The sequence below is a fragment of the Emys orbicularis genome, chromosome 2 (assembly GCF_028017835.1).
Source record: "Emys orbicularis isolate rEmyOrb1 chromosome 2, rEmyOrb1.hap1, whole genome shotgun sequence".
Classification (NCBI taxonomy): Eukaryota; Metazoa; Chordata; order Testudines; family Emydidae; genus Emys; species Emys orbicularis.
In genome coordinates, this window is record NC_088684.1 from 91,946,157 (window position 1) to 91,972,778 (window position 26,622).

At 41.0% G+C, this 26,622-nt stretch overlaps 1 protein-coding gene across 1 annotated transcript in view; it reads right to left on the reverse strand.

Annotated features, from left to right (window-relative positions):
- Nucleotides 1-3,057: 3,057 nt before the first annotated feature.
- The window catches only part of SPIRE1 (spire type actin nucleation factor 1), a 190,464-nt gene continuing 166,899 nt past the window's right edge, over nt 3,058-26,622 (reverse strand). The window contains exons 10-18 of the mRNA XM_065399520.1: nt 23,762-23,931; nt 16,434-16,524; nt 14,274-14,416; nt 11,424-11,597; nt 7,712-7,849; nt 5,376-5,446; nt 4,870-4,897; nt 4,641-4,777; nt 3,058-3,316 (exon numbers count right to left, since the gene is read on the reverse strand). Coding sequence (XP_065255592.1) covers nt 3,058-3,316; nt 4,641-4,777; nt 4,870-4,897; nt 5,376-5,446; nt 7,712-7,849; nt 11,424-11,597; nt 14,274-14,416; nt 16,434-16,524; nt 23,762-23,931 — 1,211 coding nt within the window. The remainder of the gene's footprint in view (nt 3,317-4,640; nt 4,778-4,869; nt 4,898-5,375; nt 5,447-7,711; nt 7,850-11,423; nt 11,598-14,273; nt 14,417-16,433; nt 16,525-23,761; nt 23,932-26,622) is intronic.

Genomic DNA, 26,622 nt, shown 5'->3' on the forward strand with positions numbered 1-26,622 from the left:
ACAGCCCTGGAGGGGCTGAGTCAGGCAGACAGGGGTAGAACTGGAAACAGCCAGCCTTTGCACCCTGCTGCCCTCACACACTAGTGGACTCTAAGTTGACGGCCATTCAGTAGTTCACAGGACCATTTTTTGTTCTGTGTTTGTACAGTGCCTAGCACAACAGGGTCATGGTGTGTGACTAGGGCTCCTAGGTGTCGCAGTAATACAAACAACACACTTTAGTAATGATGCTAGAAGCAGCGTCAGCTCTCCTCTACAACATCTATGAGGATGCACTGATATGGGAGAGAAGACCTCACCAAGGAAGCCATGCTGCAGGGAGCAAGGATGTTGCACTGAGGGGTAGGCCTTCATGGATGGCCCAGGATCTGCAGGGCTGGAGTCTGATTTCACTGCCCATATACTGGATGTGAGGCATTATGAGGCCATGGCTTCTACCACAAACCCCTCCCAACAGAAAGAAAAACATGCCGGATCCTCTGCACCCCTGAGAGCCTCAGAGACATTAAGGAACGCGTTTCCTGCTCCTGCAGCTTTTTCCAACGGGCCATGGAAAGGAGCAGTAAATAGATGTATGGGGTGTAGAAGGGGATGTTTCCCAAGAAAAATTACAAACAGAATAATGGGGGTTTAAAATAAAAGCCCTATGTGCTTCCCTGGGAGTTGGCCATCTGGTGTGAATACTATGCAATACAGCAACGGAAAGAGGTGGGTGGGTGGGCTGCAGGGATTAATTTTGGCACAGAAACATAAGTGGCAAAAAAGTGCAACCTGATTGAGGGGCTATCATATGACTAACGGGGGATCTTTCATTACCCATTTCACATAAATTGCACAGAGCTACCCCCGCTATCGTAGGTCCTTAACTCATCAAGATATTGTAATTTATATGAAAGACCCATCGTCCTGAGGTCCCCAGACAGAGGGTGTAACAGCTGCATGGCCCTCTGCAGAAAGGAAAGGGTTAAGAATGGGGACTCACCTATAACTCTGAACTTCCTGTGGTCATCAGTTCAGGCAAACCCTTAACGTTATTACCCGATACTCGCCGTGTGTGCAAACTGTCTGTTTATGTAAATACGATTAAAGGAAAATGAGGATGGGTGTGTCCCAGGATGGGTTTAAAGAGCCCTTTGTACAGGCTTTTCAGAACAGCCCAAACACACACTTACCTAATACTAGACTAGCTGCTGCTATGGAGCTATTACAGCTTAACTCGCAAATCTGCCTTGAAGGGGGAAATCCTGCACGTTTGGGTGGCAGGGAGCCCAGCCTACCGTGGAACTGGGGCAGCGCCACTGCATGGCAGGCAGGGATAGGATTCGGGAAGCCTGTGAAGGTGGTGTCAGTGGGTGGCTATTGCCCTTCCACACTGCAGGGCTGGTGCAGTAGCAGTTGCAGAGTGGCTCTAATGTTACTCAATGGAATGTGGGAGCCAGACTGCGATCGTCAACCCAGTTCCTCTGCATCAAGTCTAGGATTTGGCGCCTAGTGACTTTTTAAAATGCATAATATTTGGTTCAAGAGATGCTATTTTGTAAATATGTATTTAGAGTTTGAAAACAGATCAACCTTAATTGTATTACGAAAACCCTGTCCTTTGGAGCAGTTCTGAGGTATCTCTCATCAATCTCTAGTACTGAAATGTTAATAAATAGATCTGAATCTTTCCTACTATGATAGTATATAATACAGCACTGTATTGATATTAAATATCGATCTGGGTATGAAAAATGTTATGAAAAAGTTACTGTGTATGCACAGTAGTTGATTTTCAAGTATTAGTAACTTGGTTGTGTTAACTTATTTTTAAATACCAAAATGACCTATCTCCATATTATGGACTAAACTCAAATTATGTTTTAACTGCTTTAAAAACAAAACATTTGAATATAAAAAAAGAGCAAAAAGCATGTGATGTTTGTTAACATTGTAACATTATTGAAACTTTTAACAGCTAGACTTTTTTCTCCATAAGTTTGTTAAAAAGCAAAACAAGGTGCTCCTAATCTGAGACTCTGTTGTCTCAAATTTCATCAGGATCCTACATTTTACAGCCAAATTATAAACCCCTGAAAAATGGGATTTATAATGGATATGCTCCCGAACTTTTAATTATAGCAGTGCTTGTGTGTTCCACTATAATACAAATATACATATTACCCATACTTCCTGTCTGGGTAACCATGTTACATACTTTACAGGAATTCAGTTAAACTTAGAAGCCTCTCATTTCCCACCCTCCCCATCGAGTGCACAGCTCTATCTACTGCTAAAACTACTACTACCAAATATAATAATCACAATACATTCAAGATAAGGAATAAACTACTCCTACCTGCACAGGAGACACTTATAATTACACCGGGGCTTAGAAGTAGAGCAGCTCAGGGAAAACGGCCCCCCATTTGGGCATACAGCCTATTCAGATATTTTGCACTAGAACACAGACATTATCAAGTTCCACAATGAACCATGATCTCAGAGCAGTAACAACAGTTGAAAGAAAGATAATGTTGATAGCACTAGCAAAACCTTCTAGGTTTTGTGCTGTGAGACAATGAGACCAACAGCCCACACTAGGTTTTTGGTGTACAACATGGCTCCACGTGCCATATAAACTAGAACATGAACACTATTAGGTTGGTAATGCCAATATGACTTACTGCTTACAATTGTGCTAACATTGACACCTGTGTTAGATTTGGTTCTCCTTTAGGAATACAATTCAGCTCTTGTCCTGAAAACAATTCAAGGAATGATAAAAAACTGAATGCAAGTAAAGGCTTTCTATCTGCACAATGCGCACACATACACACAAAGGCAACATTTTCAAACTATTGTTTCCTTCCAGTGCAAATGAGTTATTGGCTGACCTATTACATATCATTATCTACAGATATGAATGTAGAGTCTGTGGAAACCGTAGAGTAGCAAACCCTGTGATCTAATGCAAATTCAAGCTCGTTAAGTAAAACAAAGGGAAGGACAGTTTCAGTGATCTTTCTCACGGATGCTGACCTCATGAAGACAAAAGCAAAGGAAAAGGCACAAGACTCAGATCTCATTGATAGTTCTCTCAGAAGGGCAGTATTCAGAGGTGCCTGGTGATGCCATGTAGAACGACTGTGTTTTCCTTTTTAACCTGGCTCGTTTGTTGGCCAGAGAGAGGCTGCGCCGGCTTGAGCTGATGATTTCTGAAATAAACTTTTTGCAGTCCACACACACCTCCATGGTGCTCCAGTCCTCCATTAACTCTTTGGGAAACTGTAGATCTTCATTTGATTTATCCACAGACTTAGACTTTGTGGACAACCTGAAAAACAAAGAAACCGTCCCTTACTCATTATCATTATTTACATTCAGCACTGCTTTGGACGCCAATGGAGACACCTCCCAAAGAGAAAGAATACACTATTCCTGTCCCAAGTCTTGCTGTCCCCGACTTAATGAGGGTGCAAAAAAGCAGTAAGGAAAGGATGGAGATGGGAAGACACATCAATAAGATTACATGGTTATTCAGTGAAGGCTAGTGTAAAGCATGATTTGGCAAAGAGAATTTTATGAATGACTACATGGATGTCTTAATTTCACTAATTTGCATGTAGACACCCTGGCAGAAGTGGGTCTTAAAGACAGACTTGCACACAGAGAGAGGGGTCCATGGATCTACATCCTGACCTGATCCAAATGAAACAAACCTATGGCTAGGGAGTAGAAAGTGTTTGACATGTATACAGGGGTGAAAGTAACTTAAAGGACTTACCGGTACGCCAGAATCCTGAGCAGGGGGCATGGCCTCAACGGAGGCGGGGCCTTTAAATCCCCAGGCCCTTTAAATCACCCCCAGAGCTACCAGCTGCAGAGGAGGCTGGGAGCCCCAGGGCTCAGGGGCGATTTAAAGGGCCCGGGGCTCTGGCCGCCGCTACTGCAGCGGCGCTCCGGGCCCTTTAAATCGCCGATGGAGCACTGCCGCCGTTACCCCAGGGCTCCGGCAGCAGGGCTCAGGAGGCCATTTAAAGGGCTCGGGGCTCCGGCCTCTGCAGGGAGCCCTGGGCCCTTTAAATCGCCAGCCTGGGGAAGCTGGTCCGGTCCGGCGTACTGGCTCTTGCCGGTACGCTGTACCGGCTTACTTTCACCTCTGCATGTGTAAGTCATTGTCTAATAAGGGAGAATTTCCCTATTCAGTTACCAAGAACAGACAGATTTTTCTTCTGAGGATCCATCTACATTAGAAAAAAAATGTGAGAATATTTATCAGCTGTACTGATATTACTATCATTGTCAGCTATAGTATAGACAGGGGACAGAGCACATTTTAAATATCGTGTCAGCAAGTCTTATTTAAGTAAATATAGTTTATATTTACAAAGTAGTAAATGAAAAGTAATCAGGATGGGTTTTGTTCCACTAGAAATGTAAGGAAAAACCTCAATCTTTATCCAATGGAAAAATGAAATTGGTAAGGAAAGACATTTATCTTTGGGTTTCTAAAAAGATATGACAAACATTGGAAAATTAAAACAAACTACAAAAACAGAGCCTAGTATATTATGTCTCATTAGCAACTAAGAGACTGAGAAGAAGATCTTATGAAGAGCTGCTACCAGAAGCACAGATGAACTAGGAATGTCTCGCACCTGGACGTGCTCCTAAGCGGCCGGTGGTGACTGGTGGAGGGTTTTTCTGGTCTCATAAAACTGTCTCCTCTCTGCAAAGCAGAAGGTCCCAGAGAGAAGATAGGAAGGGTGGAGTATGGCTTTGATGGCAACCGCATCTGTTACAAGAGCAGGAGAATGACAGCATGAAGTATCGTTATCAAAAAGACAGCCTTTCTGAAAGGAACAAACGGTAGGTTCCTGAACTTACCTTTTTGCAACACTGTGAACATACAGGCCTGTGTAGAAAAGTAAAAGTCTGAATCATTCAGTGGAAAGAAATGTTATTTAAGTAAGACAGTGTGGAGTTCCATATTTACTGCCTTATTGACTATCACCTTAACGTTTGCTTAGTTTACAAGTAAACATTTTTTCCCCAACTGCCAATACTACCAACTCAAATGGAATCTGAAATTCTCTGTTCTTTTGGGTTCACATGTCACCCCGGAGGATTCTGTAGAATCTATCTCATTGCCTCATACCCATATGGGCTCTGCTGGGCTAACAGAGGAGCACTGTTACTGTTTTACTCTAAAACCTGAGCCGCTCTGAATCTGAATATATTAAGGGAGCAGGTATGTTGAATAAGGAAGAGCCATTTTTAGTCATTTTTCTGACCATAACTACATTTCAAAAACAAAACCAAATAACACTGTGAATTAAAATAGAAACCAGTGAGGTATGAATCCTAGTATTTCACTCTGAGCAAAAACTCACCTCTTACAAAACTGACAGGTGTAGGACCAGGTGAAGAAAGAAAACCTCCTTGTTCGACAACAGAAACAGAGCTAAAGAAATTTAAAACAGAAGAGACTGCAACGTTAGCAGTACAGTCCTGGAAATAAAATTGCATGCTTCTAACTTGGCCTTTGGTGAAGATGCACAGACTGAAGTTGGGATAGATTTATTTGATGAGTTTAATGTGCAGGAGCCCAGGGGAGGAAAAGGAGACACTGTAATTTTTTTTAAGTGATCTGTAATCTATGGAAGAAAAATACACTGGCAGATGGGTGCTCTCATATTAAATCCCCCTGAGTCACATGATGCATGATTTCCCAGAAGCTTTAAATTCCTTTTAGCTTGTTACTCGTGAGCCTCTGAATGTCATGCCTAAGGCTCAAAAAATAAGAGTGTGAGATTAATGCATCCTGCTTACCTTTGGAGGACAATGGAGCCTTAAAATAATCCCACTTGCTTTAAAACTCAGAACATACAATTCAGCCAGGCAAAGGGGGGAGGGGGGGAAAGAAATTCCTCACCCACTTTATTCTAAATGAATTAGAAGAACTTGTTGACATCTCTCATTGTCTCTTTCATATATAAGGGCCTTGGTTCCACACTCTTTATACAGGGAAAGTTTCTGTGACAGACTGGGGGCTCTGGGTCAAGTTGTGAACCCTGTCTTGTTTTGTGGGTACCATTTTGTTTCCAGAGCTCCACTTTAAACTGTAATCTTCATTTTGGAGTGCGACCCTCATGTTGTATTGCAATCTCCAATGTGGATTAGAGCACCCATTTTGTAGTGGGGGCTTCAGACCTAGTTGAATGACTATATCTGATAAGTTGGCACAGAGCAATCCAAAGCCAGCAGTGCTGTTTGTCTTTCTACTGCCAGCCCAACCATAAGAAGAAAGATTATCTGCACAGAAGCTGAGACATGGTGGGGGTGGGATGCGGGGAAGGGACAGGACCTAACCAAAGGGGTTATTTAAGTGGGAATACTCTATGTGAAGGAACTGTCTACTGCTACATGCCAGGACAACACGTTAAGGACAGAGAAGGCAGGACCAGCTGCTTGGCCTAGGGATGCTGACCAAACCCTGTATTCACAGGAGGGGTGAGATCAGACTGGGGGCTGTATTCAGGATTTTGTTTTTTCAAACATCTGTAACTCACTCATGTGCTTTGTTAAGAGTAAAGTGTCTGTGGTTAAGAAATTCCTTTGCTAAGCCTGTGTTCCTTGTTTGCCTGCCATGTTGTCCCTCAAGGGGCAAATCAGGAAGCTCAAAGCACCCACAGAGAGGTGGAACATATGTAACAATTTGGAACTTGGTAAGGCTGCATCACTGGTTCTAGGTCCAAATGGGGTCCCAATTCCCAAGAAGGGTAGCAGAAATAGGGTCTGCACTTGGGAGCATGCTTGAGAAACCCAGGGCTAGGAACAGTGATCAGACACTATCCAGACCCAAGGCACTTAGAAGCATGTGGGAATCAGCAGCTGGGTCCACTCACAAGAGACTGGTGTCCATTCAGACAAGGGAACTGGACTTGGTTGTGACAGCTTCCATTGATTTCAATGGGAATTAAAAAAAAAAAAAAGATACTTTATATTGTAAAACTTTTATTATATCCTATTTTACCTGTAGCTCTGGTCTCTCCAGAAAAAAATATGAAGTAGCATGGCTGTGTATGTATGTGTGTCTAGGGCAGTGGTTCCCAAACTTGTTCCGCCGCTTGTGCAGGGAAAGCCCCTGGTGGGCCGGGCCGGTTTATGTATCTGCTGCATCCGCAGGTTCGGCCGAGCCGCCGCTTCCAGCAGCTTCCATTGGCCTGGAGCAGCGAACCACGGCCACTGGGAGCTGCGTTCGGCCGAACCTGGGGACGCGGCAGGTACACACACTGGCCCAGCCCACTAGGGGCTTTCCCTGCACAAGCGGCAGAACAAGTTTGGGAACCACTGGTCTAGGGAAATGATGGGGGAAGGATGTTTTATTAAACTTAAGCTAAAAAAAGTGAGAGAGAGAGAGAGCGTGCGCAACAACTACTGTAAACGCTACTGTGTCTTTATGGAGGGTCAAACACAAATGTGATATTCCAATACAAATTTTTGACATTTCCATATGTAAACCAAGGAAACTGGCCCATCTGTTACTTCATGTAGGGAAAGTTTAGTTTAGTTTCTCCAATATAAATTGAAAGTCTGACTGGTCAATTACTAATGAAAATCTGGCACCTGAATTCTGGTTCCAACTCCTATTCTTTCACTGACTGGAATCTGTGTGATTCACCTCCCTCCCTAACAGCTCTCAGTGGATCAGCTGAAACAAGCATACCTTTCCTTTTTTGAGGGCAGTGTAGACATCTTTATACTGCTGGTACTTTTCCAGCTCTGCTTTCACCAGCACCTGACGAATGTGCATGACTTCCTCCACTGTCAGGGCCAGACATTCCACTGGGTAACAAAATTCCTCCTGGAAGCCAAAAATCTACATTACTATATAACCCATCATCTTTTCAAGATTTCAGCCTAGAAAGCCAGCCACCTAGTTAGTAACTTCAAAGAAAAGATTTCACAACCCAAAAACGGAATAGCACTGGCTGATCCATGGGCATCACATGAGTTTCAAACCAAGAGACTGATTATGTGCAATTTTTTCTATGAGCACTTATATCATCTGACACCTGTTTCCATTGATTTTATTTTATTTATTATGAATATTTGTTTTAGCCAATTACAATTTAATTTTATAATTTGAAAGGACACAAAATGATTTGATACATAGGTGTAAAAGATATTTCTTGGCACTGTTCCCTTTGATAGTATGTTGCTTAAAGACAAGCAGCTTCTCTGAGACTTTGTGGTGCCCAGAGTAGCTGAAGAAAGCGGTTAGTAGCCACCTCCAAAATAATTTTTATTCAATGGTACCACATATTGGTAATCATGGTTATAATTAGAGCCTGGGAACAAAATCTAGACCAAAAGAATAGAAAATGTATTATATGCAGTTAATACACCTTCCCTCCAAGATGATGATAATGTCAATTTAAACTTTATTAAAATAATCTTAAAATATAAAGTTTGAGCAAAACAGTTAATCCATTGTTGTGTTCTTACTAGCAGGGAATTACACCCAGGCTACTAATGATGGAACTACTGCCCATCTGTGAAACTTCCATACACTCTGTGCTAGTGCATTTAAGAGAATAGCAACCCTGAGCATATGGCCTCTAACTTCGGTACCACAGAATAAAAAGCCTCGTTCCCATTTGTAATCCAGCCCTGAGGTTGATTGCATGGTTCTAACAGAAAGACAGAACTGCCCTGGGAATTCCCATCACTTTTTGCTTAGTGCACCTGTTCACTTAGCCCAGAGGGGCTATGGTGCCGAAGTGACACAGAAATTTAATGTTCTCTGAATAAATACAGGAAATCTCCTCTGTACACACAAAGAAACTGATGACAGCACTCTACGGATAGCCTGGAAATCTAATTGATAAATCAGAGTGCTCAATTTAGATAGATAGTCTTCAAATTCTGTTCTGACTTTCAATTAGAGAGAAAATATTTTGATCTCTGTTGCAGACCTGGCAAACATTAGCATTTAGGAACCACTATATTTTAAAGAACTGTTGTCTTATCTACCTAGAAAAGGAACATAAAAAAAATTCACCCTGTTTAAGGTACCCACAAAAAGCTAAAATTGAGTTTATTTTGGTTTTCTTAGACAAGCCAAACCTCTGGGGTATGTTCTTACTGGTGACACTTAGTTTTCTGGAAAAAACAAACTCTATCAAAACCAAATGTGATTTCCTCTGAGAGGTGTAAAACTCCATGAACATACAAAATACGTCATTTCATTAGCAGCAAACTTCCACGTAACCAGCAGCTAGCTGTCACTATTGTATTTTAGATCCTTATGATGACAGCACTATTAGATATCAACAATACTTTGGGAGGGATGGAGAGGAAGAATAATGGGTGAGAGAATGTGGGGCAGGCAATGCCAATGAGAAACTTATTTTCTACAGAATGGGATGTCAGGATGGTGTTTGTGGCAAGTGAGATTTACTAAATGCTTTTGATCAATCACAGTTTTCAGTCTTTTAGAAAGCTATTTCCTTACAGGAGGGATATTTTTCCTTTAATACAATCAAGTATCATATTTAATTCTTCCCTTAGACAACAAAATGTTCATTATGATGAAGATTTAAACACTAATTTGTTGCATATTTAATGACATGATAAATACACGTTTCAACTTTTAAAGTTTAGCCTCTTTAATATGTTTCTTTAATCTCTTAAGATGCTTTATCAATAAAAATTTGTTTCTGTAGAACTAGTACTTCAGATGTTTACTAGATAGCAGAAGAATGATGTGGATCTGTTCTTGCAACCATCAAAATTAATTTTCATTAAAACTTGTGTGAATAGCCAGCAGGGAAAAGGGGGAACATGGAAAATGTTCACTTGTTTAAATGCTAATGTTTTAATTCCAGCAATTACACAAGGACAACAAAGCTTTAATGCAACATTAAACAAAAGTTAAGTGATATACTGATTTCTGAAGAATGTTTAATTTTTTTCCTTCTCAGAATAAAAATAAGTACATGCCAAATCTTTAATTTCAACATTAGCTCAGTCTTTAAATTAAGCTAATTAAAATTACACTAACCACTGACTAAAGTTTACAAAAACAGTAACATTTTAGAGTTTTAGCTTTAACTCCTATCATTAATCCTTGTCCATGTCATAGGGGCTGCATATGGTAGTGTGTGTAATGTCCTAAGTCCTCTGCAATACCTACACTCAGCGGAGTGTGTTAAGGACAGAACCTGGCTTCTGAATTTACTTGTTTTTCTGGATTTGAATCCAATCATCAATTAATATTAATTAAAGACAGTTTAGTGTGGTTATTTTAAATGGAAAAAAATAAGCCATGTTAAAAGTACTTTTCTGTACTTAAAAAGTTAATGAACTTGTAAAGAATTTGCTTAACATTTTGACTATGTAGTCACAGCATACCAAGGGCTCAATCAGAGCTATTACAGTGTAAGTGTGGTGACTTTATATCAAGAATAACATGTAGTCTGAATTACATCTCCATAATAGGAAATAAGTGCTTTGTAGATTATTTTCAATATATCCTCACCTAAGAGCTTGTGCTGATTATGTATAAACAGTACATGTTTCATATTAATGTATTTATTATACGCAATGTGTTGTAAAACTTTGCATTACAAGTTATTACCATGCATTCAAAAGCGTCACAGCAAGAAAGTAATGTATATTCAAGTGCTGGGTGAAATACAAAAGTTATGCAATTCAGATTATGTTAGGCACTCTAAAGTCTATGCCTAACTAGACATCTTCAGTCTGGAGTACTCAGTTAGATATCTCTAGACTACAGATAAGTCTTGAAATATTTTCTGGTTGGGACCAGAAATGGGAGGGGGGAAAACCCACCAAATTTCAGAACCTTAAAAATTGTTGGTTCCTGTTCAGTTCCAAAAATGGTTTGGGGGAGTTATTTTCTTCTCAACTGGTTGACCTAACCTGGTGCAAGCCAACTACTGATCATGCTGGATACTTCTGATACTTAAGTGCATCGAAGACTAAAACCATTGTTAGGGTTTTAAGTAATATTTTGCTTAGAAATGCCATTCTATTCCATGATACGGTATGTCCTGTTAAAGCAACAAACAGCTTAATCTTTTCAACACAATCCAAGGATCACAGTGGTTTTGCTTGTGAAGGTTGGTGGATCTTCATGTGCTGTACATTTAAGATTTGGAAAACCTGTCCCACTGATAATATTATGATGTTGCATTTTTAGTTTGCTGTCCTTTCACAACTGATTTCTTTTTCCCATGAGGTGATTGAAGGATCTAAGCACACACAAGTATTCTACAAACACTGAAATCAATCTCAATCAGGAGTAGTGTGCCAACCTAAGCTGTTAATTCTTGCCACAATTTAGGAAGTGCTCCCCCTAGAAGTCATGTGCTTGTAAAGATAATTTCCAAAGCCAGCATAAAGAGGCAAACCTTTGGGGGTTTCCACCTGCTGGTAAAAGCTCTGTCACACAGATAATACATAGCCCTTGCCACTCCAACCAGGGCTGCTTCAAAGGGATGAGAGCTGAGCAGAGAAGCTGTTTGTATGGTTGAAAAAAATGGTCTGAAAGTCGTCCTTGGAAAAAACCTGGTTATCCTAGGAACCTGAACAATAGATAGGAAGCAGAATAGGGAACGCTAAACATGAATGAAATAGTTAGCAGGGATTCTGGATCATGAAAATAAGAAAAATCATGAAGGCTTTCACACATACACCTCAGTACACTGACTGTATCTTACTGATTAGGTACCAAGTTGGGTGACTTTGGTAGGTACACCACAAGGCCAACCCTGGAAAAATAGTGAACTCTCCAGCTGCAGTTTCTGCAACTTCTCATTTACCATTGATATGCTGACATGAAAAAGGGCTCTGTTTGGAATTTTTCCAAGTTTGTTTCTCCCCACTCCTCTTACTTTAGCACTAATTGGTATGCGGAGATGCCTGTTCACAAAATCCTAGTTCGTATGCAAGACAGACCAGTTGCCTGCTAATCCTGCTAAGAAACTGTAGCAATGGCCTTTTTTCTTTGGCATTGATGTCTATTTAACGACAAGCTCTTTCACCTTGAAGGGAAATTGCTGTCACTGGAGCAGATAAGAATTTGAAACTCCATCAATCCTGGAGGAAAGGATGAAGAAGAGTGCAGTCAAATAAAAAGTAAAGCATTTTTTGCACTTATCTAGAGGCTTCCACTCAAGGAACTGCAGTATCACAAATGCAGTGTCTGGTTTAGATAATAAGAGATGCCAGCTTGTATGAGTGGTGAAGAATTCCATGTCAGGGTGCAGGAGCTGGTTAGGTTACTGGTTAGACTAATACTGAAAACCTTGCATTGAATTAAAACAAAAAGATCAAGTGATTTATCAGTTACCCACCTCCAGAGGGCACTGTTGCAAAGATTAAAAAATATATTTAACAGCGGCACATAAAACAGACTGCATTAAAAGAACATAATTTTAACATCAATTTTCTTCCTTTTCACTTCATACAGAAAAAGCATGTTGAACAAGTTGGGTGAAGGATTACAGAGTGTTCTTTGGAGTAAATAAACTGTCCCCACATGATCTGAAACCCTCATTTATGTGACCCTGCAGGAATCCAATAGATGTTTCCTTGCTGCTTTTGCTTCAAGTTTCTGCTGCTTATTTTTGTTGTTGTTCTAATTGGTAGGCCAATTAGAATTTTTCTCTTTTGGTTTTAACACACACACACCACTTGACAGTTGCCAAATACCAATTAATAGCTTATACAGAAGGAAAGATATATTTATGATCATTTGAAATAAATCATGTGAAAAACTTAATCAAGCTACTTAAAACAATGACCTCATATTTAAGCTTTTTTAAGTCTCCAAGTTTTGCGCTGGATCGATAACAGTAAATTGGCTGGATCAATATCACCATGTAATTTGTTTAGAAATACTGAAAGTGTAAAACAGCAAACACCTCAAAATGACACACAGCTTTTTTCCTTTGCGTATTTCTACCTGTGAATATTTATGTAAAAACAAATCTTGTGGTCCCACATACAACGACTGCTGTACATTGTGGTAATGAAATTCTTTTTACATTGATCATGCCCTCATCCATGAACTCTCCTCTTAAGTGTTAGAGGTTCCAAAAGTTACACTCCAAACAAACTCTTGGAGAAAAAATTCTAGTTGTGCTACAATCTGCAGGGTTCATTACTGTTCCTTGAAAAATGAGCTAAGAGTACTGAATGCCATTCACCCAGGACCACAAGCTGTATTCAAGCTAGAAGCATGTGATACAAAGTTAATTTTTTTCTTGTGGAGAAGTGGGGAAAGTATCCTCTGTATCCCTGAAGACTATTGTGTTATTACACTTCAACCTCATCACTCTGAAGGACTTGCCCCACAGCCACCATCTCTTTGGCCAAAGAAAAATAAATAGGACTTCAAAGCTCATCAGTGCCACTGTCAAGTGGAGGACTGGTGAGTATTGCTTCCACTGAAGGCTCCTATCAATCTCTCTACACATAGATACCTCAAAGGGACACTTGGAGCCCCTGCTGCTAGGGAAAACAAGAGACCAGGAATTGAACCCAGGTTTCTCACATGAAGTTGCAAAGTACACTGTGCCAGCACAAAAGAGCCAACATTCCGTCCCCTTTGCCACTTAGGCGCTGTTGGAAAACAGTTCTCAATTAAAGCTAATTGATCAAATGTACTGTACTTTCTTTTCAAGGAGCAAAACAGTTTATGCCTCAGTGACCTCAACAATGCAATGTGGTCACACCAAGAGTTGGACTCTTCAAAGATTTTTCTCTCACATTATGACTTTAACCAAACTAGCTCTTTACAAGGGAGGAAGAGAAAGCCATCCATTCCTTCAGTTGTGAATTAAAATACTCCAATAACAAAGAGAAAATAGATTAGCTGCTTTTCCATTTGAAAGGAGGCAACTCCTAATCTGTTATTTAGAAGCTATATTATTTTCTGAAACAGGCTGAAATAAAAACTAGAGATGGGTCCGAGCCACCAAGTTCAGATCAGGATCCATATTTCTCCAAAGTTCTGGGACATCTGAACCTGGGGTTTTGGTTCGATACAACATCAGAGAGGCAGAAAATTTAATCTTGATCCAAACTCCCCCAAAAATTCAGGACTGGTTTGAATTTGGGATTTTGTTTTACATCCAGCTCTAATCACAATGTAACTAAGTTTTAATGTAGTTTAAACTCTTAGAAAGCTTCTATCTTATCACCACTGTGGAGTTATTGAACCTCCTCACACTATAGCCAATGCTCATGATACTTACAAGTGACCTGGAGCTCTGTTTTGAAGGTGGTAGGAACTGCCTCACGTTAGTCGGCGTTTCTTTTTCAATGGAGTGTCGCCTCTGTGGTGGTTGACGCCTCTCTGGCTGTGGTGTGGATGATATTGGCAAAAACTTCGGAGGCACTAAAGATTCAACCAGCAGAAGTTAAACAAAGTTATTGAATGGTCATTGGACTATCACTGGGAACAGCCACAGTTTTGGTAGAAAATCTATTGTTAATTTCCAAAGTAACACAAGATAGAATATCTTCATATAGTCTTTAAATGGGTCATATTTTCAAAACCAACTGATGAACTGCATGTTCCCACAAAAATGCAAAGGCACCTACAGTTTCACTCCTATAAAAAAAAACACTTGTGGGTATGCAATTACACTACTAACGTGCAAATGCCAATCTTTGTGCATAATTCAGGTTTCTGAAGGTGCAGTTTGCAGGTATTCACTCAAATTCTGCTCTTGTTGAATATAAATTTTAAAATCAAAGGGCACTGAAGGATGCACTCAACTTATTTTGCCACTGTTTTCATAGAGAGAGCGTATGAAAAAAAATGCTAATAATAATACAGAAACAATTTCAGAGAAACCTATATGTTTTGGCACCATGAAAATATTTAGACACACACTGTCAAATTAAAAATCATGCTAATGTCAATCTATTTTAACTAAATATTGTTACAGAGTAACATCTAAGATAACCATAATTGAAAGAGATGACAGAGAAAAAAATATTTCTCTATTTTTTCAGTTGTTTTACTTGGTGCATTGGCAGCACTTTGTTTATTGGAAACACTAGGGATTTTTAATGTATTTACAACCAACTATTCTCAGTGGAATTTTATAAAAAGTTCCAGGACACATTTCTATTTGTCTTAAGTTATATAAAATTTTCTTTTTATAAAATCTACATTTAGAGCCAATTGTGATTTGACAGTGATCCTTTAAGGGGCCGCCCACATGTATTCCACATATGCTGAGAAAAAGTCTGATTTAACAGTATTAGAAGATCATCCGTGTTAAGCAACCAATTTTTGCCAATCCCTCGAGTGGTTGATGATGACAGGTTTCATTGTTCATCAGAATAATGTTAAAGCTCTAACAATAATTCAAAGATCTAAATCAACTACTTGATAAAGAACAGCAACTGCAGCATATACTGCTGTACAGCTGAAATGGTTAAAGACAGTTTATGCCTTTGCAATGACCCAACTAACTGTATCTTATTCCTAAAGGAACTGCACAGTATGCATACACTGATTGGGGAGCTTCTATATGTCTCCTCTTTTCCTGTAATAACATGGAAAGGCAAGGCCAAATCCTACTCTTAGTTATGCCAGTGTAAAGCCAGAATAACTCAGCTGAAGTCTACATTAAGACCAGAGTGAGAACAGAATTTGTCCTTTAGTCTTATAAATGTATTATTTTCAGATAAAGTCTATTTTGATAATACCAAATAAAACTTTAAAATGCATATTCACTTCGTTTTTTCTTTTGCTCATTATTTGCAAAAAATCTACACTACAAAGCAATTTTTTTTCATTTTATAATTATAAAAAGGAAATGTTTCTTTTGTAGTTCGACTAATATCCCCTTTAAAATTAAAAGGAATATAAGAGCTTGTTTACACTTGAAATGCTACAGCAGCTGTAGCGGTTCTGTGTAGACCCTCACTACAGCGACGAGAATGGTGCTCCTGTCGTCTAGTTAATCTACCTCTCTGTGACACTCTGTATCTCAAAGTAGCACCCTGCAACTCCCATATTCATCACTATGATATGATTATGATATATTTTGAGAAATTCAATTCTAGGAAAAGACTATTTTCCCCATTTAACAATATTTTCCTTCATTTAAAATACGTGTATTTGTTTTTCTTGTCTTCAGAACTATGCAGCCTTGTAACTTATATCTGTACAGTATCCAATCGGCCTACGCCTTCATGTCAGTCAAGAGGATATTTAATCAATGTTAACCTATTGAGCAGGTCTCTTTTCTAGGGGTGAGCCCTACATACTTACCCACGAACACTGATCTGCTCTGACTAATTAGCAAAAAATGCTCATGCAAAATTCATGAGACAGAAAATGCTAGGAGGTGGGAAAGCAAAACAACTACTCTGTTCCCTAGACACGGACCACTTACTCTTTCTACCAGAGGTGGTCTCTTGAAAGGAGTCTTCCATTTGGGAAGGAGAGACACTGCTGCTGCTTGCTGATTTGTGCATAGACTCCTCCTGGAAGTAAGCAAAATTGGAAGAATTAGAATTCTCCAGAGGCAGTCTCTCTCACTCTCAACCACCCACCCCACCCATATTGTACCACAGGTAAATTCTATCATTAAATCACTAATCTTCCAGCAACACACCTGCAAAAAATATTGAAACTAGGCAAGCCTTGTGTAAATAGGTTTTTCCAAGTTAATCTTTTGCTACAAACTGGAATATACAGTACATACTTAATATATTAAATTATATTATTAAAAACAGGTCTAGAAAGCTAGGTGACTCTGTTGTAATCTGCCTTTTCCTTAATAATTACTTCTGGCACTGAAGGCCTAGCAGGGATTTACAAGACAAATTAATACAAGTATGTACTTCATATCAGCAAGAAATCAGGATTCAAGCACTTAGCATCCTCTGGTCTCCAAAGGAATGAGGCGTGACCCTGGTGAACAAGTGACCCACTAAAGAGCAATTAATCTAATCACTAATCTCCACAACCCTGTTCTCTAATCTCTAATCCTGGTGCACTTCTCCTTCCCTCTGTGTTTAAAGAAACCTCATTCATTACATAAGTATGTTCTCATCATAGCAGTCAAGCACTAACAAGTTCTGGGAGATGAATGTGAGTGAAATGGGCTTTGAATAACACTTTTCAGTTAATGGGTGGCTAAAGAGTCCTGCTTCTCTGAATCAATACCATTGTAGACTGCCCACACCTAAAACCTACAGCCTAAATTATCTCATACAAACAAGCTGCAGTATATCATTGGAGCGTAAGAAAAGAATACTGGGCTGAAGGAATGTTTGTGAATACTGTTGAGTTCTGACACAAATGCTTTTAACAAAGGAGGTTTGCAGAGTTACCTCCTATACTCTTGGGGTTTACAAATCAAACCAGTGACTCACTCTGAAAACAAGCAAGCAACTCAGCCTCTCAGTCTCGGAGACTGTGAGGCCTTGTCTACACTACAGGGGAAATTCGACCTACGCTACGCAATTTGAGTTACGTGAATAGCATAACTCAAATCGATGTAGCTTAGATCTACTTACTGTGGGGTCCACACTACACTCTCCCATCAACTCCCCCTTCTCTTCTTGATCCGGTAGAGTACAGGAGTCGACGGGAGAGCGGTCTGCAGTCGATTTAGCGGGTCTTCACTAGACCCGCTAAATTGACTGCTGATGCATCGATTGCCGCTTGTCGATCCCCCAGTAAGCGTAGACAAGCTTTTAGTGAGGTAGATGAATCTTAAGAAGGAAAATCTCCAATAACTGAAACAGTGCCCCGTCTGTTTAAGAAAAATCAGGAGAGAAAAGCTGACAAGAACATCACATTAACAACTGGCATCACCAAGGCCAGAAAGTCACAAATTATGATCAGACGATCAGTATGTAACACTGACAGACCCCGGTCGTCAGCAGGTGGGATTGAACCTGGGACTTCTGGAACTTAGTGCATGAGCCTCTACTGTTAGCTAAGGCTGTAGAGCAGACTCATTCATCTCTCTCTAAGCGGTCTTGGTGCCACTAGATGGGACAGAACACCACACCCAGAAGTGTGGATTACAAGTACACTATGCTGAATACAAGAAACCCAAGAAAAACCTGTGAGTTTGCTTTTTAAATTCCATGCAGGCAGCTATCTGGTAACATTTACTAGGTCAAAAGGAGGGCTCCAAAAAGTTCTCTTACAGCTGATAAATATAAACTTTGTGAAGAAGAAGAATTGCTGTTCAAAATGCAACATTAAACTTTTAGGTTGGTGAAAACAACTATTGGTGCAGTTAAAAAAAAACCCCAAAACAAAACCCTAGGATATTACAGTCACAGATGTATTTCATTTATTCTTTCATGGACAGAGGGATGAGCAGCTAAAAAGTTAAGATGAAGAGATAAGAAACCTGCTAGTGCCTTTTTCTAATTAAAAAGCTCCATGCTCCCCTTAGTTTTTCCGAATGGAGGAGAGCCAATGCCTGTGAGGCAGGCTAGATGAGCAGCAGACAGGGGAAGGCTGGCTCTATGGCATACTCCCTTCACTCCTTCCTGTGCACCCCGTGGGACTACAAGGGGTTCCACCTAGAGCTGGACAGAAAATGGGGGTGGGGAACCATGAACATTTTTGACAATTTCAAAGTCATTCTTCTCCACAGGTTTCACAAAGGAATGATTTTTAATTTATTCATAATGCTTATGAACATTTTTATTGAACATTTCTGTTTTTAAAATTTTTCAGTTTTTCATTCCCGATCCTCTTTTCTTCCCTTTCTCCTCTCATCCACTTTTTATTTTTTCTGCAGGGGAGAAGAGAAGAAAAACTGCTCAGAGAAAAAGACTACATTTTTCATTTTCCAGCTTCATAAAAAAAATTTTTTAAATGTTAAAAAATGAAAATTTCTTGTATACATTTCCAATTTTGTAAAAAAGCTATTTCGGTTGAAAATAGTGTTCAAAATTTTTTTAAATAATTTCTTGTTCCATTTTTGAAGCCTGGGATGGATTCGGGGGCAGGTCTCAGTCAGATGCTACCCTGTCCAAACCCAAAGGGCTAGGCAGCCTAAACTACAGCAGACAGGTGTGCCAATCCTGTTCCCATTCATATTTGTGGGAGTTTTGCCATTGAGTTCAGTGGGAGTGAAACTGAGCTCAAATTCTGCAGTAATTTGTGCTATTTCTTACTCTTTCAGGGGAGCTTCTGGGGGGCAGCCATGGCAGGGGAAGTATCTCTCCAGGGACCATACAAAATCAGGCTGAAAAAGGCACACAGTAGCAGGGGAAACAAAGGCTTCTATAGGGATGCCTACTGCCCCTGCCTCCAGGATCATCATCTTTTTCCCCCCCAGCAAGTGAGGCTGGACCTTCAGCTACTTCTGAGGTGGGATAGACCTTTCTCAGAACCAAATGTAAGAATTCAAAGGAAACTCTTTGTTTTGAATAACTTAGGAAAGAATGAGAGTGATGGATATTTTATATTTCCCACTGTTTATAAATACCAGCTCTGCTTAGATAATACACACTCCATACTTATTATTTTAAATGGTCTCTTCGCCCTATCCTCCTCACATGCACAGAAAATGTGAACTATTCTATTGTACTGTGACTCCTAGAGTGGTAAGCTTCCTTGGCAAATTAATACTAGTGAATCATGTGCAGTAATTATTCACGATTCTTGAGAGGAGTTTGCTTAGGCCAATGTCTTTGCTGTTGATTTCCAATGCAGGCAATATGAAATCTCACAAGGAGAAGTGGCATGAAATCAAAATCCTGGATCCAGACACGTTTGGACACATTTAGATCCAGATCCAAACAAGTATAGTCTCCTATCTACTGAGAAAGGCACATCTGCTTACATGCATAACTTGAGGGGAGTGCCTGAATGTGTCACCACCAATATAATCAGCTAAGTATATATATATGGCCTTGATAGGAGATGATTTCTATAATTATTTAAAATACCCAGGGCTTAGATTGTCACATCCATATTCAGACATGCAGGGGAGTATGGGTCTCCTTATTCTGACTGTGACTTTAGTGGGAGGATGGGAGAGCAGGCCCTGCTTGCCTCATACTGATCTTTGCACGTAAGTAGACAGAGAGGGGACTCCAGACCTCCCTTCACAACACTACCCAGCTAGATGAGTATATAATAAGCTGCCTCACAAAAAAGCTGAGGAAATTTACTCCTCCCTCAGAACAAAGGAGTAGCAGGTGAAGAATTGGGAGTTGAGTCACAGTTCGTTCTCTGGTCTGCTCCTGGGGCAGTGTAGCTATTTGCCACCTCCTCTTCCGGGTAGATTGTAAAGTTATAATCTGGGGACCTCCAGTGAGTAATTCTAAATAGGTAAGCTCAATTCACACACTCTACTGTCACAAGCATGGACATGTCTGAGTCATTCACAGACAATTAGAATACAAATCCCCGTGATTTATATATGCCACAAACTTAAAAATCAGAAAATAAATATGGGGTATTTCAATGTAAATAATGATCTTGCTTGGTTCTCTTTAATTTTCCTCACAGGTCCTTTTACCCAATTTCTGTCAATCTGTAACCTCCCGCTGTTTAATTTATCTTTTTTACTTCTTTAACACTAAACACAGCACTGTGCCTGAGACCTAACCAGCACTGAGCAGAGTAGGTAGCATGATTATGTTGCTTGTTTCAAAAGCTATTCAGTTAATTCAACTCAATATAAGATGTCTTTTTCGCAACGTCATTGCGTGGTCGATTTACTTTATTATTTGCTGTATCCTCCAGAGCACTCCCTATGTGGTATCTCAGTCTATGCTGTAACCCCAATTCATAGTCATGCATTTGATTATTCCTTCCTATGAGAATCAATTTACATTTATCTTTCTGACTCTCTTTTTATTTACTCAGTTCATTTCTCCAAGTCAAAGATCATGATGCGTTAGCCTAGCACTGAGCTACGGGATCTCAGGTCTTTTACTGTCTGCTGTTAATATTTTGTTGCCCTTCAGTCTTACTATTAACAAAGCCTCATCCACTACTATTGTATACCTATTTTACAGATTAGATAAGAGAGGTTACTTCAGGCAAAGTTATGAATAAGACCCAAATCTCATCTACTTTGTCACACTGCCTTTCAGAATGAACATGCCCAATTATGTGCTTGCATAACCCACAAAACTGCAGTGATGCTCTGTGACCCTTTAGCAGCTCGACCACATACAGAATTTTATGACTCTACTGCCTCCACACTAACAGACACATTTTTTTAGCATAAATGATGGAGACTCATGCTTTTACCTCTAGGTACAGGTGCCATGTTCAATCCTCACAGTTTACCCAGAAAAGAGACACTGTTACACTTGGCTATGCTTTCTGTAACCTCTAGATTACACTCTGCTCCCAGAACCAGGAACAGAAACCACAAATCCCTATGCCCAACATTCCATTAGTGTATCACAAATGGCTGTATAACCCACTTGTGAATTGTGCATTGTTCCCCCCTTTATCAGCTGATTCACATAGGGGATAATAGTATGCTTTCCACTACCAAGGCTCCAATAGCTGATGTGGAAGAGATATGGAGTGTGGATTTTTAGGTTGTGGGTTCAAATCCTGTTAATGAACCAGATGGGAGAAAAGTGTGTGTAAGAGAGAGAAAATAGGAGTTATTGTTGGATTATTTTGCAAAACATTATATTTAGAAGTTAATTTGGATGTTGTGTTAATATTTGTTTTATTGTTACATTTAGTGTTTGTATTTTGGTTAATGGGAGCTGTTTCTTTAAGAACAGGATGGGGAACTTATTGGAGAGCATATTTAGAGACTGAGCAGTGTGTCATAGGCCTGGTCCACACTAACCCCCCACTTCGAACTAAGGTACGCAAATTCAGCTACGTTAATAACGTAGCTGAATTCGAAGTACCTTAGTTCGAAATTACCGCGGGTCCAGACGCGGCAGGCAGGCTCCCCCGTCGATGCTGTGTACTCCTCTCGCCGAGCTGGAGTACCGGCGTCGACGGCGAGCACTTCCGGGATCGATCCGGGAGCGATTTATCGCGTCTAGACAAGACGCGATAAATCGATCCCAGAAGATCGATTGCTTACCGCCGGACCCGGAGGTAAGTGTAGACCTACCCTGAGAGTTTGTCGATGCGTCCTCTCCAGAGAGCTAAAGACTGCCTATGTAATTTCCCAAAAGGTCAGAACTTGATTTAATAAATGTAATTTTCCAGACAGCAAGCCTTATTCTTGCAGGTGTAATGTTTTTACTGCAGGTCATCAGATCTCTGCTTGAGCTGAGCTGGATTCAACGTTATTTCCATCTAAAGCAGTGCTTTTCAAACTGTGGGTTGCGACCCAGAACTGGGTCACGGAATGGAAGGAACTGGGTCGCAGCTGCACCGCTGACCGGGCTGTTAAAAGTCCCATTAGCGGTGCTGCCCGGCTAAGACAGGCTAGTCCCTACCTGTTCCGACACCGCGCTGCGCCCCAGAAGCGGCCAGCAGCAGGTCCGGCTCCTAGGCGGGGGGACCACGGGGCTCTGTGTGCTGTCCCCACCCGAGCACTGGCTCCGCACTCCCATTGGCCGGGAACTGGCCAATAGGAGCAGGGGCGCAGTGCCTGCAAGTGAGAGCCGCGTGGAGCCACTTGCGCGCCTCCTCCTAGGAGCCAGACCTGCTTCTGGGGCACAGCGTGGTCTGTGTTGCCAGGACAGGCGGGAAACCTGCCTCTGTACCCTGGCTGTGCCGCTGAACGGGAGTCGCCGGAGGTAAGCCCACGCCCCAAACCCCTGCCCCAGCCCTGAGCCCCCCCAAACCCGGAGCCCTCTCCTACACCCCAAACCCCTCATCCCCGCTCCACCCCAGAGCCTGCACCCACAGCCCAGAGCCCTGACCCCCTCCCACACTCCACCCCCCCGCCCAGAGCCCCCTCTCACACCATGAACCCCGCATTCCCAGCCCCACCTTGCAGCCCTCACCTCCGCACCCCAACCCTCTGCCCCAGTCCTGAGCCCCTCCCACAGCCCAAATCCCTCATCCCCAGCTCCGTTGGGTTGCAGGCATCAACAATTTTCTTCAACTGGGTCCCCAGAAAAAAAAGCTTGAAAACCACTGATCTAAAGGATATGTGGTTGCCCACAAATGAGATGAGTTTGGTAGGTCCCAGTTTCAGCTCCCACATCACAAACTCACCCCCACGCTTTGTGCTGAATTGTAAACTCCCTGGGGAGACTGTCTCTCACTATGTTTTTGTACAGTGCCTAGCACAATGGGGTCATATTCACAGTTGGGGCCTTCAGAGAACGCTCCTGCATGGGGACCAAAATTGTGTTACTTGCAATACATTTACAAGACTTGCTCACATTGTAACTGTCATGATTATTTAGGATGTGACTTATGATTTTTGAACTTTTTGTGGTTGGCAATGCAGTAAGCCAATCCTCAAATTATAACTAAGAAACCCCCAGGATTAAATAGTACCTATGAAACTATTGCCCCAGTTTATTAGTTCCATGAATCAGTAGAAAGACTAAATTCTGAAATTCAATTGAGGAGAAAGCATGGGCAGGGCCGGCTCCAGGCACCAGCCTGTCAAGCAGGTGCTTGGGGCGGCCGCTCCGGAGAGGGGTGGCACGTCCAGCTATTCGGCGGACGGACCCTCACTCCCGCTCGGAGCGAAGGACCTCCCGCCGAATTGCCACCGCAGATCGCGATCGTGGCTTTTTTTTTTTTTGGCTGCCTGGGGCGGGCCCTGAGCATGGGCTCCTGTTGTCTTACCTCTGAATCCGAGCTATCCAGTTCAGCCAACGTAGGGGCTTTAAGGAGTCTCTTTCGCTGCATTGTCACTTGGGTAGTGCTGACGCCATTCACCTTTGCTTGTGGTGTCAAGCCACCATTTACTACAGAGCTGTCTGCTAATTTTCTTGAGGCCTCTGGTGTGGATACATCTGGCAAAAGAAACAAAATGGTTGTACTTGGACCTTAGAAGGAATAGATATCACAGCAATCAACTTGTGATGCCCCTCTCAGCTCTTACTGCCAAGGCAGTGTGCACAGAGAAAAACCTCACTATGATAATTACACGTGTAAGGTTATTTTACTTTAGCAATATGTTGCTCAGAAAATTACAGGTCGTGGTGTGTGGTACAGACATGATATGAGAGAATGAGAGCAGTGGAAAAAATAGCAGTGCACTTTGAATTTTTTATACTTTAGCATTAAAAAAAATCCTCATTTAAAGGAGTAAACATCCTGCCACCTAATGATTTGCTACAATTAGCTAAATAATCAGAATCCAAAGAAACAGGGATGCACTGCTAAAAACAGACAGGTGGATCTCCAGTGAATACCAAGACCATTCTACATTGAAATTATGAGTTTTGACACAAAACAAACACAAACTATTCCACTGTGGTGCAATTATGCTTTCTTTTTCATATACTGAACAGCAATGACAATGAGTTATAAATATCTTGTCTAAAATGTGCATAATCCCATGTTTATATTTTAATGCATATTAAAAATGAAAATATATGCATTTGGTCAAGTCTTGCATCATGTAACAATGGAATCATAGGACCTGATTCTATTTACTCCTACACAGATTTTACATGGGTGTAACTTCATAGAGTTCAGTAAAGGTGCTCTGGATAGTCACCAATATGAGATCAGAATGAGGCACGTATAATGTAAGCATGAGGTCTGCTGTGTCCAGTCTAAACCTAGACAATAATCTAGCTTTTGATATTCTGGCTGGGGGGAAAAGGTTAGATTGACTTATCGGTTTTATCCCAGAAAAAGAGCAGAGAAAGGGTGAGGTTTCAATATGTTTAAAAATTTTCTGTGTTTAGAAGGGGCAGCATTTAGTGGGAATATTTACATCTCTGGTTTGCATATTTGCCTAAGCATCTGGCCTTTCTATCTATGCAGTTATATGATCCCCATCAGTGTAGTGAATGAGTACCTCATAATATATTTGTGCTCACAACACCCTTGTGAGTTAAGGAAGTATTATTCCTTACAGCATTTTACATCACGAGAACTAAGGCAAAGAGAGGCTAAATGACTTGGCCAAGGTCACACAGGATCTCTGTGGCAGAGCAGGGAATTGAGCCTCCCAAATCCGAGGCTAGCACACTAATCACTGGATCATCCTTTTTAGTCACTTATGTAGCTGCAGTGGTGTAAATAGCAAGTACAGACATAGTTTATCTTGGTACAGCATAATTTGCCCTGAGGTAAATTGTCTACACTATGAGAATTGAATGGGTGCAGCTTCACTGGTGGCTAAAATTACCTTGTGTAGACAATTTATAGTAATTTGCCTGTTGTACAAGATTCTCATTTAGGCAGATTTTTACTTTAAACAATAATCTGAGTTAAATTAGTTACACGTTTTTAAAGGCAATCAGGTAATGGCTAAATGTTGGAAGTAGGAAAACAAATTGGGTGGAGGGCAGAGAGTATAGTGTAATTCCTGAATAAAATTCTACCTGCAACTACAGAAGTGAGAAAAGGGACTCTCTGAATCGTGGGACTACTCCAAGGCTGTGAATCTGAATACTACACTATTATTATAGCTTCCAGGTTTTCCCGGCCAAGAGTCTTCCATCACAGGCCTCTGAACTTCTCCACTCTTTATTTTTATGTCTTCTAGGGTATTACTAATGGGCCTCTTGAATGGTACAATATCTTCTGGGGCTGAATGGCTTTTTTCCCCTCCTTCCTGATTTTCAAAGAGGACAACATCAGTTGTCTTCCTGGTGTTGCCACTGCCCAACACGATTCCAGAAGGTTGTGCCCTCTCACCCCCATCTTGTAGTAGTAGTAGTAGTAGTAGTAGTAGAAAAAACATCCCTGCTGCATGTGCTGCCTCTTGGGCTGACAAACCTCATGGTCACTTGCATATAGTTTCTCGGGAAATCCCCTTAACTGTAGCTAGGGAAACCTTGGACATAATAGCTCATAAGAGCCAGAGAACCAGCAATGGCAGCAAGAACAGGATGGGCATGTGCAACTTCTCTCCCCTCAAAACCCTTCTTGGGAACACGAGACAGTGATCTCACTGCCTGAAGAATGGGGAGTAGGAGAAAGGACCCATGTGTCCATAGCCTTTGGACTTGTGAGGTGGGAGGTGGTGTATGCAGGTGATTTGCATCCTCCAAAAACATCCAAGTAAGGGGTGGCATCCAGATCTTGGAGAAGGGGCTCCTAGAGTCAGGGGAAGAGATGTGGGGAACTGAATATTCAGGACATACATTTTATAGGTCAATGTTTCTTAAACATTTAGGTGCCCTCTTTTGACCAAAGTATGGGACATATGAGACATCTAGCATTTGTGTTGCCTATCCATACATACAAAATCTAGAAGAGTTCTATTTTTAGACAGGAAGCCCACAACTGAAAGAAGTACTTAAAATGTTTAGAAGTATTTACTGATTTACTGTAATACCCTGAAATACAAGTGACACTTCAGGTGAATCTACTAGAACATAATATATCAAATTTGTTTTGAATAGCTCTTAAATACGACATGTCATCCATCATCCCCCTCTACTCTGAGGAAATCCAAAGGGAAAGTTTTTCGGAAAAAACAAAAACCAAAAAACCCACACGCCTAATTTGCAAAAAAAAGGGTT